General features: G+C 58.1%; 1 protein-coding gene across 4 annotated transcripts in view; it reads left to right on the plus strand.

The window, feature by feature from the left end:
• WDR25 (WD repeat domain 25) overlaps positions 1 to 13,062 on the plus strand; it is a 121,368-nt gene that overhangs the window by 68,581 nt on the left and 39,725 nt on the right. For all 4 annotated transcript variants that reach the window (XM_039884210.1, XM_039884211.1, XM_039884212.1 and 1 more), the window contains one exon: positions 3,493 to 3,640. In XM_039884210.1, coding sequence (XP_039740144.1) covers positions 3,493 to 3,640 — 148 coding nt within the window. The remainder of the gene's footprint in view (positions 1 to 3,492; positions 3,641 to 13,062) is intronic.

A 13,062-nucleotide genomic window follows, 5' to 3' on the forward strand; every position in this document is an offset into this window, starting at 1 on the left:
CTCTCCCTTCCTTTTTTTCCCCTCTCCGTCCTCTTCACTAACATTATAAATTATGAAATCCTTTTAAACATAACGAGAAGTATAGAAAGTAACATAAGACACCTGTGTCCCCAGCACTCAGACTGTAGAGCCGGGGTCCGTTCCCAGCTCTGCAGCGTTGGGCCCAGTCGGTCTCTGTCCCGGCTTCCGGCCTGGCCTCTTCTGGGTCCCTCCCACCTCTGCCACCTGTCACAGACTCCCGGTTTCTCCTCGGCCCCTCCCTTCCCCCCTGGGACGCTGGGCCTTCTCTCTGCTCTGTCTATACCTGTGCTCTCGGCTCGTGACTGAAACACTTGCTGTGTCAGTCACTCCCTAAGCTCAGCCTCCATCCTGGACCGCACTGCTCAACGTGTCCAGCTACCTGGTCTCTGTTGCTCAGAAAATGAGCTCCTGGTGGCCCCCAAACTTGCGCCCCCCATCCTAAGGGGTGTGCGGTGGTGTGTCGCGCGTTCTTAAAGTCCTGCAGCTCCTTTAGTCTTGTGTCCCGGCCCACACCTAGGGAGTTGTCGCAGACTTCCTCTTGCCCGCTCCTTACCTCTAAGCCAAGGTCTACTTTCCAAGGAGGCCACTTCTCTGCTGCCCCCACCGGCCCAGGCCTTGCTCCTCTGTCCCCTGGGTGCTTGCAGGGGCTCCTCTCCGTCTCCCTTGCCTCCCACTCCCCTCCCTGTGGCCCTGCTCCTGCCTGGAGGGCTTCCCCACCCCTTCGGGTCTGCCTTCAAAGTCATCTCCTCCGAGAGACCTTCCCGGCCGTCATTTCAGCCCCTTCTCCGGGCCTCGTAGACCCTTTCCTGCTTGCTTTTAGGAGTGTCAGTCTTAATCACTTATGTGCTATGTGGATTCTCCTTGTATAACCCCTTTGGAGGCAGGGGTTTTTGTCTTCGTTGTTTATTACCGAACGATGCCTGGCTAATTGTAAGTACTCAGGAAATATTTGCTGAATGAACGCATAAATGAATGAGTTTAATAGATGGAAACATTTAGGTATATTTGCTTCAGAGCGTATTCATGTTCATTCACGTCCCTGCCGCCTCTCTTTAGAGTAAATACAGCATTGTTCCCGGCCCCCTCCCCCAACTGCCCCCCCCTCCCCAACCCTGCCGCCTCCTTCCTCCCTCCATTCCCGGGAATGACCACCATCTCCATGCATGTTTTATAGTCTTGCTACAGATGCACAAATAAACACCATAGTTTTGTTTCACGCGTTTTAAAAATTGTGTTGAAATACATATAACGTAAAATTTACCATCTTAACCATTTTAAAGTGCAGTAGCACTCAGTACGTTCACGTTGTGTGACCGTCACCACCGTCCGCCTACAGAACTTTTTCATTTTGCAAAACTGAAACTCTGTTTCCCATTAAGCAACTCCCCATCCTCCCGTCCCCCAGCTGCTGGTAACCACCGCTCTGCATTCTGTCTATGATTTCAACGGCTCTAGGGAGCTCACATAGTGGAATTATACACTCTTTGTGTCTTTGTGACTGGCTCGTTCCACGTAGCATACCGTCCTCCAGGCTCATCCGTGTTGTAGCAGGCGTCGGAATGTCCTTCCTTCGTAAGGCTGCATAATATTCTGTTGTGTGGAGGGACCACATTTTGTTTATCTGTTCATCTGTCGGTGGGCACTGGGCTGCGTGCCCCTTTGGCTGTTGTGAACGGTGCAGCTGTGGTCACTGATGTGCACATACCTCTTTGAGACCCTGCCTTCAGTTCCTTTGGGTGTACACACACAAGTGGCGTTCCTGGATCCCATGGCGCTTTTATGTTTAACTTTTTGAGCCGTGCTGTTTCCCACAGTGGCTGGGCCGTTTTGCGTCCCCTCCAGCAGTGCACAGGGCCCCCGTTTCTCCACATCCTCACCGGCAGTTCTTCTTTTGATGGAAGCCATCCTAAGGGGCGTGCGGTGGTGTGTCGTGCGTTTTTAAAACCTCGGTGGCATCATACTACGCATAAGCAGTGTGACCTGTGAACTCCATGAGTTTCACTGCTTAGCCATGTTAACTCTGTGGCTCTGAATCATTAATTTTACTTTATTCTTTCCGTTCAAGTCACACTTTTACCGAGTTTTGAAGAAAACAGCAGTGCCCTGCAGCTCGCCTGCTACTGCGGGTCCCGCGCCACTGCGAAGCCTCTGGCTGCTGCGTCCGTTATTTCTGTCCAGGTTTCTAAAGGGAAATGCTGCTCTCCTCGGTTTTTCAGTTTGAGACCCCAGCTGTTGACCCCTCGTAAGGAAGAAAGGGGCCGAGCTCCCTTGACATTCTAGGAAGGCCTGTCTCGACCTCTCGCTTCCTTACACGTAGACACGCACACGCCCAGGAACCACGCTTTCGGAACTCTGATCCTTTGCACTCTGAGAGTCTTGAGAAGGAACTTGCTCATCGTGAAAGGGACGGTTGTCTGTAGGATCCATGGGCACACTTTACGTCTTCCTTATTGGGGAAGCGAAGCTCGGGCTCCCGGTGCCGTGGCGAAGCTGTCAGGGAACCCTGCTGCTGGAGAAGCAGGCCCGCCGGCTGCGCGCTCGGGCCAGCCCGTGGGCGGGGCCCTTCCTGTCCCGGCGCAGGGGGAGCAGACCGAGGCCCAGAGGGCCAAGCTGCCCAGCCAGGCCACACGGCTGGCCAGCAGCATGGAGGGCGCTTGGCTCCGACGCCCACGTCCTGGCTGCAGGTGCTCTTCCTGCTTCTCGTGTTCAGTCCTCCGAGCCACCCCTGTGGTAGCTGAGGGCATCTCCTTCATGCAGCGACGGTGCGGGTAGAGACCAGCACTGCTGGGCACCTGCGTGCGCCAGGCCCTGGGCCAGCTGCGTGCTTTCCGTCCTGTTCCCGGACTGTGTGGTGGTGGGGGGCAGTTTCCTGGGAGAGCTGGTGACAAGCCGAACCCAGTGCTCCCATGCACGTGGGGCTTTCTGCCACGGGCCTCATTCCCCGAAGGAAAACCAGGGTGGGAACGAAGAACAGTGCCTTCCCCCGTAGAAGAAAGGACAGCCTGCCTCTCGGGTGGACATTCGCTCTTTGCCTGGTTATAAGCTCAGGTGTGGTGCTTCTCTTTTGGATCTTAGTCTTAAAGCATGACCTGCGGAGAGAGCCTGGCCAGGTGCGGTGCCCGCTGCAGGGCTGAGACAGTCCCGTCTCAGAGGACAGATTCCGAGATGCAGGCCAGGTGGGCTGAACAGTGAGTGTGGGTGGGGCGGCGGGACACAGGACGTGTCGTTTCCTTATGACCCCGCAAACCCCAGAAAAGTCTCTGGGAAAAGTTCCCCCTCACCTCGCCAGTCTCTCTACAAGACCTTTGCATTTCTACAAGGAAGAGTTTAACATCTAGGTTGTGTTTCGATGGTAAAATAAAGGGAATCCAGTTCCATGGTGAGACCCTTTTCTCCGTGCAGAGAGGCCGAGCTGAGCCCCAGAGATCAGCCCCCCAATTTCTCATGTCTGGCGCTGTGTTTGCCTCGTAGGTGTGGGACGCTGTGGACTTGGGGAGCTGCCTACAGACCTACACCCTGCACAGCGAGGCGGTGCGGGCCGCCCGGTGGTCTCCCTGCGGCCAGCGTGTCCTCAGTGGCGGCTTTGACTGTGCCCTGCACCTGACCGACCTGGAAACAGGTGTGTTCCTCTGCGTCGGCACCCCAGGCGCCCCTTCTGCAGAGCTGGGACCTGAGTCAGCTTTCTCATTGGGAAGCTGTTCTGGGGGCTCTGCATCTGGTCTCAGGGCAGCGAGGGGCCTCAGGAAGGCTCTGGAACCCAGCGTCTCCGCAGAGGGCTTGTAGTGGGCCTGTGCCAGCATGCCCAGAGGACAGAGCCCCAAGGTTGTCTCGGCCCCAGGAGGTGAGGCTGGATAGAGAGGTTTCAATCAATTTCTGACATGTAATTTGTACTGAAATAGATTTAGCTTTATCACAGTGTCCTTTGGTCAGAATTGGTTTAGAATTCCTGTCAATTCATTATCGTTGAAAGGCTGCAAGGAACGATTCCAGCTCGCAAGGCGCGTGTGAGGTCTCTGCCTTTGTGCCCACGCCGGAAAGGCGTTTGGCTGGGACGGAGCCACCGGGGCCAACCCGAGGGGCTCTGGACGAGTGGGGAGGAGGGAGGCAGTCAGCGGAAGGGACTGTCCGTCCCTGGGCATTCCGTGCAGTGGGCCCTGCTCGCCCCCGACCCAGCTGCAGCCCCGAGCAGTTCGTGCCCGCGGTTCCAGGTGAGGACAGAGCCCGGAGTGCGGAGGAGCTGCGGTCAGACCTCCGCCTGACTCCCAGGCCACCGCCCCCTCCTCCCTGGCCTCTTCCTGGGTCACTCTTCTGCTGGGTGCCACTGTCAGGCCAGGAGAGAGGCCGGGGTGCACGCCAGCCTCTGGGGGATCCCCTGAGCCCTCGGGCAGCCCCTGCCCACCTGGCCTGGCAGTGGTGGTGCCGGGGCCTGTGCCTCTCCCTGGGGCCTGGCGAGCAGGGTGGCAACTGTGGGTCGGGCCGCCGGGCGCCTCCCCGCAGCTCGGAGGAGACGCGGGAGGGGAGGCGGCGCCTGGTTTGGGAAAAGCGTGGGGTTCGTTTCCCACCTCGAGTGTCCTCGTGTCCCGGGCGGTGGGGGGCAGCCTCGCAGCTCCTCTGACTGAGCTCCGTGCGCTCCCGGCAGGGGAGGTGACGAGACCGATGGCCGTGCCAGCGGCCGGTGCTGTGCCACAGGCTTTGCACACGCCACGTCAGCCCTCGCCTCGGCCTGCCGCAGCCACTGTGGCCCCCATTTTACAGGGGAGGAGACTGCGGCTCACAGGGGCGAGGCACTTGCGCAGGGCCTCCCCGGGGGTGCGTGTCACGTGGGCGTTAGAGCCGCACGTGTAACTGCGGGTCCTGAGCCCGCTCCGCAGGGCCGGGGGCATGGTGGTATTCTTCCCACAAAGCGTTTCCCTCACCATTGGTGGCCTTGCCACGAGCCCCACAGGGCCGATGGGGCAGCCAAGGCTCAGGGAGTTTGGTGCCGCTTGGTGACAGCGACAGTTGGGTCAGCGATGACGGTAGCAGGTACTGTCACCGAGTACCCACTACGTGCCCGGCCTTCTTCTACCGACTTACATACGGGGTCTCATTTGGTCCCCTTTGAGGCTGGTGCCTCCAGAATCCCGTTTTCACACACTGCCCCCCACTCCAGGGTCACGAGCGCCCATGGGTCTCTGTGCTGCCCGCCGGCCTGTCCCTGGAGCGGAGTAAAGCTTTTCTCATGCGGGCGATGTTGCATGAGAGGTCATCAGACAAGTTTGTCTGAAGACAGTGGGTTTCCCGTGGCCCTTTGTCATGGTCTGTCTGCTGTCAACAGAGCTTTTTAACTAGACACCCAGCTTGTGTGTAGAGTGTGAGTGTGGTGAGTGTGAGGAGTGTGTGTGAGTGTGAGGTAAAGAGAGTGTGTGAGTGTGTGTGTGAGTGGGGGAGTGTGTGTGAGGTGGAGGAGGGAGGAGTGTGAGTGTGAGTGTGGTGAGTGTGTGGTATGCCTGAAGTTTTTACACATGCAGAGTCCCCTTGCCTGACGAGTTGGGGACTGCCACAGCAGGTGGCAGTAGGGGGCCGCTGCCCGGGTTGGAGCAGGAGAGAACCGGGGCTGGATTTGCACTCTGGGCAGGTCGCCCCGGTTGGCAGCGGTTAGGTGTGGCCGAGGCAGGTGGAGAGCCGGAGGAGGGCGGGGGCCGCTGGGGGCGGTGGCGGAGCTGGGCCGGAGGACAGCTGGCCGGGCCCCGGTGCGTGCCGTCAGCTGTGGGGTGTCGGAGGGCAGGGGGCAGGCGTGGCCCTACCCGGAGCCTTGCCGTCAGTAGGGGAGGTGCTGGGGACTTTCCCACGCCGCCCCCTGCCGGGAATGGTGGATGCCACCCGGTTCACCCATGGGAGACCCATGTCCATTTGTTCCGCACTGACCACTGAGCACTTCCTGTGTGTGGGGCCTGGCGCTGGGGCTGCAGTGCTGAGCGTGTTGGACGCCTTTTGTCCCTTGGGGAGTAAGGCTGAGGGGTTCGGACCTCACCCTGGGCGAAGCCCTCCGGCCCTAGACGGGGCCTCTCCTGCCGAGGGACCCGTGGATGTCCATGTCCGTCTCCCTGGCTAGTATGCGAGCTCCTGGAAGATGGGGCCTGTCCTGGTGGTCTCTGTGTGTCCAGCGTCTGCCCAGGGCTCCCGGACGAGACAGAGCTGAGGCTGGCCCTTGCTGATGGTGAACCCCATTGGGGGCCACTGTGGTTGGGGTGGCAGCGCCAGCCGTGTCTGAGTCTCGTACCGGCGTCCCCTCCACTCACCCAGGCTGTGTGGGATGCTCTCTTCCGCAGAGGCTGGGTGGGATGCTCTCTTCCGCAGAGGCTGGGTGGGCTGTGCAGCCCTTGGGGCTCTGGCCTCGTTCGACATCTCCTTTATCGTCACCGAGTCTGCTCTCCCTCTTTACTCGATCTGCCTCTTTCCGCCCTGGGTGATTCGGCTTTTCCACTTCATCTAATTAGAACTCCCTGCCAGGGGAAGCAGTACAGGGAGGGCGTTCTCACCACGGTGCTTTGGGGATTAGTCACCCGGTGCCCATTGTCGTTAACGGGAATTTGGCGCCAAGGCCATTTATCCCAGTGTCCTCAATCAATACAGTTAGAAATCTGTGGATTCTACAGCATCGATACCCGGCCCGAAATGTGGAGGGCCGGCGACAGTTTATCTCGTTAATTTATAGTTCTGACGGGCCGTTGGCTTATAGAACAACCATGAATCAACACTTAAATAACATCCGCTCGCAGATTAATTATTTTGGAGGCCGCCGTTTCAGTCTGCAGTCTTACTAACAAAGTGTCTCGGGTGCATCAGGCTGTGGTGGCCTCAGGGAACGCCAGCCGACTGCCAGGGTCTGAGTGTCGCCTGCTTTGCAAGTCAGCCTCCCGTGTAGGAAATCGGCCAGTCTCCTCAGAATCTCAGGGGCCCGTGGTGCCGGTTCTTGCAGAGTCCAGCCCCCCAGGCAGTCACCCCAGCCTGGCCGCTCAGGCCCCTGAGGTAGCAGAGGCGGTTCTCGCCCTCCCTGGAGCCTCCAGGACCTTGTCCTTCCTGTGCATGGCCAGCTCTCCTGACGCAGGCCCTGCCCGGCCGGGACACACGTGCAGTGCCCCCTGGCCCAGCCCCGGGATGCTGGGTGTGATGGGGGAGCGTGATGGGGGAGCACGGAGAGCAGGTGTGGCCCTTCTACCTCCCGAGCCGCGTGCCCCATCTGCCTCCGCGCCTGGCAGAGGGGCCAGCGGGACAGGCCCGCGGGGCTGCTGAGGGGCTCGCTGGGGTCAGGTGTGCAGAGGTGCTCTGCACGAGGCCCGCACATGGCGGGCACTCAGCCAGGGGCCTCCTCCTCTGTCACTGCCCCGCAAGGCCCTTCAGAAAGTGGAAACTAATGGCCTGTTCCTGCTGAGTGTCCTGAGGGTGCTGGGCCATCTCCCCGAATGGGGCATCCCTCGGGGCTCAGTTCCTAAAGCCCCCCGTGTTCCCCTGGGCTGGCTTGCTGGTGTGGCTCTTGGTACCATGTGTGGGTCTGGGGCACACTGGCGGAGAGTCACCATTTCAGGGTTCTCCCAGCTCCTCCAGGTTTCACTTCTCCGTGACAAAATGGCCTGGCAGTGGGGCAGCAGCTCCCTCCTCGTGATGGGATGGCACGTGCCTTTTCTTTGGGGTGGGCGTCCCCTTTACGTGGACCCCACTGCCTGCAGCCCTTTGCTGGCTTCTCCTGCTCTAGGTGTCCCTGTATCTTTTAGTGGGGGTCATGGTTCGTGGAAATGAGTGGCCAGCTGGGCCTGGACCCATAAGTGACCATCTCTCTTATTTTCCAAGACATGTCTTCTGGTCCCTCCCTAGCTTTTGCTGGGCCCCCAGCACAGGAATCCTACAAGGAAACGGGGTGGCAAATTGGCTGAGTATCCACTGCGGGCCAGGCCTTGGGCTGTGTGGCCCTGGCCCCCAGCGCACTGCCTGGCCTCTATCAAGCTGAAATGAAATGGATGTTAGGCCCTTTGCTTATTATGTGTTTAGTCTCCACAGCAGCCTGTGAGGGGAGTGTTTGTATCCCCAGCTCATCGACCCAGACACCGAGGCATAGCGTGTTTGGTGACTTGCTTGAGGCCACGCAGCCAGAGACAGCAGAGCTGGGATCCAGCTCCCGCCCGTGTGACTGGCAGAGGCTTTGCCTTTGACGCTCGGTGCCCTCACCACATCTGTTTTCTTGCTGAGGACAGTTTGCTTAAGCCGACTCCTGGGGAGCCCACTTGGCTCTCACCCCCTGCAGAGGATGACTCAGGCCTCGGGGTGGCGGGGAAGTGCACCCACAAGGATCCTGAGTGATCCCTCTGATTAAGTGACCAGCTGAAGGATGCTTCTCTGGCTTTGACAGCCGCCGCTCCAGCGGGAGAAACGTCAGCCCTGGAGGTTTTGAAGGCCCAGGACGGGTGAGCAGCATCTGAATTAAAACCGTGGCGGAGAGCGCCAGGGCCTCGCAGGGCGTTGGAGGAGGGGCCTCAGAAGGCGCTCCCCTCTGGGCTAGGCCTGAGAGGGGTGCCGGCCCCGCCAGGCCTTGGAGGGGGCCGGAGCTTCTTCATTATCAGCTTTCTGGCACCGCACATCTCAGAGCGACTTGGTTAGGTGTCCTCCAGGTGCCTCTGGAGACCTGGAGGCAAGGACATACCAAGTGCCGGCTGTGACACGGGCCTCTCGTGGCTGCACATGCGCCGAGCTCCGGATGGCACAGCGAGGTGCGTGTGCTCGCTCCTTCGGTCCTAGGGGTTTCGCCACTGCATCCAGACACGGAGGCCCCGAGGGTCTCGTAGCCCAGCGAGGTCTGAGCTGCCGCCCCTCCAGTGCCTCCTCGCCCAGTGAGCAGCTGCCCGCCTGGCCGTCCTCCCGCACTGAGGCGGGTGGGACCCCACCGGCTCCTGCGTCCCCTGTCATCTCCGGCCCCATGGCTCCCTCACCGGCCTCTCCCGGCCTCTTAGGACCGTGTCTGTTCTCCTGGGCCGCAGCCTCCTCGGCCCGGACACACACTTCCTCTTTCCCTTGGAGGTCTTTCTGTCCAGTCCCAGCCTCCTTTCCTCCCCTCCCCATACAGCTTTGGGATGAGACGCCGACCCGAGTTATGGCTATGAAGCCAGACGTCCCTAAACTTCAGCGAGCCACCCTCCCTGCCCGCGTCTCACCCCCGGAGCGTGCCAGAGGCTTCCGCGTGTCTGCACGTGTGTCTCACCACCGACTCCTAGCTAAGCTCCCGCCAGCCCCCTGGAGGAACACGGGGGCTTTTAGTCTGGGCACCATTTCATCCTCTGCCGTGGTCGCACCGTGGCGATGTCCTACCTGCGTGTGTTTAGTCGCGATGGCACTGCAGTTTGGCGCCCTTCAGGTAAGCGGGTGAGACAGCCTGGAGTCCGGACGCGGTCACAGCGTGTTTGCTGTCCCAGGGCTGGGTTCCGGGTCTCAGGAAAACTCGGGGTAAACCTTGGCGACACACCTTGTCTGCAAGTTGAAAAGTTGTTTCTTTAAAAGCACTCGGGGTAATTCAGCCTCGTCCAGATCCTTGACAGCAGCGGCAGTTCGTGATCTTGACGTGAAGGGGTCAGTGCAGCCTCCGCTCCTATTCCTGCCGCCGCGGCTCCCGTTGGCGGGACCGTCGTTTGTGGGGACCGTGTCGTCCCCGCTCCAGGATCTCTACTTCTCACAGCCCCTTCAGGTGGGTTTCATCGTCCCGATTCTACACAGAGGGGGCTGCTGGCTGACACCCCCCATCCCTAGGGGACATGCAGGCGCAGGCACATCTGAGTCACCCTAGTCCTTCAGGGCGCCACCCCGCATGCCAGCACGGCCCTGCTTCCGATGCGGGGAGGTCGACGTGAAAGTTGGTGAGCTCCTTTCCTCGTTAGCTTTGAGTCAGGGTGGTTAAATTTACAGCTGGCTGAATACTTCCCAGAGGATGAGTGTAACGATATTGATTTTAGCGAAATGAGTCATGTGCCGCCTGGCCGGGAACGCAAGCTCAATCACCGCAAGCCGACAGCAGCAGCTTTCCCTCGTCAGCGTCTTCGCCATGTGCCACAGCACCGACGAGAAGGGAAGGTCACGAACGGCTCGCGGGCGGCGAGGCGGGGTGCAGCGAGCTGGCGCTGGGGGCGGGCAGACCCTCACCTCGCGGGGCCGCCATTCCCCTGCTGAGAAGTGGGTACTGACACGCACCACGTAGGGCCTGGCGGGACACGAGGGAGCCCCAGGCAGGCCCGGCGGCGACTGGAAGGCGGGCACTTCCCTCCTCTCTCTTGGGGACCGTGTGTGGACTTCACCGGAACTGGGCTGGGGCCGGACACGCCGAGGGGGACAGCCGGAGCCCCGCGGGTTGGCAGGCCCCCGGGGTAGGCGGTACGGCGGCCAGGCAGAGCCGCACGAGGGCAGTCGCCTCTGGAGACAGGAGGGACAACTCCGAGGAGCTGCCCGGCCAGCGTCGCCACGGCGGCGGAGGCTCCAGTGGTGATAACAGCATCTAGAGCACGGGTCACCTTTCTGCGGTCCGTGTTACGTAGGCTTTTGTTTTAATGATGGTGTACGGTTTCTTTGTGCCATTATTGATTCAAGAAGGAAAAGGAGTGATTTTTTCTAACTCCAAGAGGATCCGAACAGTGCTTATACTGGTTGAGTTCATTATAACAGGATCAATACAGTCAGTATTAATGGATTAAATATTTTTAACACTCAATTTTCTATAAGCATACAGTGCATAATAGAATTTTCTAAAACACGTAAACAAACGAGGTAGTCTCAAGGTTAAAGGTGACATAGCAACTAACCATGGTGCTTCAAATAGCGTCTCCAGGAGAGGGTGTGATACGCAAGCTACCTGATTGGTGAAAAGGTAGAGTAGGGATAAATGTGACGAGAAAGGACCCTCGCCTGCCGTGTGTCTAACGTTCATGCTCGAGGTCGTTTCTGGTCACTGTTTGCCAGCCTTTGTCCACAGCTCTGTAACAAAACGGAGAGACCAGCCCGTGGCGTTGCGTTCCACGGCCTCGCGACAAAAACCCGAAGTCGTTAATCTCTGCAGGTTCCCGCCGTCCAGGCGCGTGTCCCCTGGCTTTAGCTCAGTGTAACCCGGGACGAAGTCATCGCTTTGGGTTTCGTTTTCTCAGACTGTAATAGCTTCTCTCTCGTTGTTGGCTGTGCACCACGGATGCTTTATGCGCCCGCTGCACGCGGCCCTCCCGTCACCTTGCGTTCACGATGGCCCGTGACACGGCAGTGCAGGGACCTGCCTAAGGCCCCTCCAGGAGTGACAGAGCCGAGGTGGCACCCGGGTCGGTGTGATGCTCAGCCCCTCTGCTGACCACGCGGCCTGCTGCTGGGAACAGGCAGACGGGAGCGGCTGAGCTCCTGGTCGCTGAGCCGTGTCTCACCCAGAGTTTCCCCCTTGGTGTCCCCACCGGGGATCTGGATGCTTATGAAAACAGTCTAACGTCTCGTGGCTTGGGACCCTTTTAACAAAGAGACATAGTAAAGGCCTAGTTGTCATAAGTAAAAGCAGGAGAAAGATATCAACGCTAGCGTGTCTTCCAACTGGAAAATTTTAGTTCTTAGATGATATAGATTCTCTCAATCTCCTTAGGGGGTTGAGGAAGAACAACATATTCAGAAACATATATATGTTTTTTACCATAAAAAGTTCAATCATCATCTTTTAGCAACTCGATTTCCACTTTTCCTCTCATCTTCTTTCCCCATTGTTGGCAAGACTATTGCTGCACTTTTTGAAAACCGTGGCAAATTGACTATCATTTCTGAAATAAGCATATGTTAAATGCTATGGTCCAAGAAACAGGGAGAAAATTTTCTCCAGGCAGATAGTTTGTTTTTCCTGTTGGACGTAAGGATTGGCAGCGAATTCCAAATGAGCAAGGAGTCACAGTAGGCGCTGTCAGCTCCATGGGAAAGGCCTGGCCCCCGGGGCCCCCCGGGCCCGCGAGACTGCAGCCAGTCTGTGCTCTGCTTTTCCATCCAGGGGGCCTGACGAGGGCCCACCCTCGGCCCCCGGGGCGGTCCCCCAGCCCCTTGACTGGAGCAAGCATCCCGAGGCCTGTGCTGCACGCTGACGTGGGGAATACACACCCACCATGTGGGGGGCAGCCCTCTGCCCCGCCCTCCCTGGGGACGGATGGGGACTCGCTAACTGGGCACATCACGGCTGAGTCCCTTCCTTCCTTCCTTCCTTCCTTCCTTCCTTCCTTCCTTCTTCCTTCCTTCCCTTCCTTTTCCCTTTCCTTCCTTTTTCCTTCCTTCCTTTTCCTTTTTCCTTCCTTCCTTCCTCCTTCCTCCCGCCTCCTCCTCCTCATTTATAGAAAGAGACCTGGTCTTCTCCAGATCTCCTGATTCCAGGATTTTAACTAGGAGCACCCCAGGAGGGTCAGATTCAGGATCTGAACTGGCATGTTCAGGGGAGGCATATTCTGACTTGGTTGGTTCTGACCTCACTAGCTTAAAGGCTATGAACGCTTGTCCTTGATAAGAGCTATTATAGAAAATATCAGTTAGATCGATTCCTCCGGCGACTTCATGTGCAGTGCCTTTTAGCAGCAGCGCAGCAAAGCAGTATATGGCGTTTTTTTGGAAAAAGCGTGCTGCTGTTGTGCTGCATGTATGCTATGCTGCAGTGCATGGTGTGCAGTGCTAGCAGCAAGCAAGTTTTTTTTTTTTTTTTTTTTTTTTTTTTTTTTTTTTTTTTTTTTTTTTTTTTTTTTTTTTTTTTTTTTTTTTACAGCAAGGCAAGCAGTGCAAGCAGCAAAGGGGAAATCTCTTCCCCTCCCCTTGGAACGTTGCTTCTCTGTTGATCCAATGGGAGGGACATAGAGCCCAGACCTCCACGAGTCTCATCGCTCTGGTGCTTTTTTAGAATTTTTTATCAGAGAATATTACAACCACGGTGTTGGTATGATTTAAGAAGTTATTTTACGACCGCGAGAACAACTCATTCCACGTCGGTGAAGCTCTTCCCAGTCTTTGTCCGCGTCGATTCGGGATTCG

The sequence above is a fragment of the Pteropus medius genome, unplaced genomic scaffold (assembly GCF_902729225.1).
Source record: "Pteropus medius unplaced genomic scaffold, Ma_sr-lr_union100, whole genome shotgun sequence".
Taxonomy (NCBI): domain Eukaryota; kingdom Metazoa; phylum Chordata; class Mammalia; order Chiroptera; family Pteropodidae; genus Pteropus; species Pteropus medius.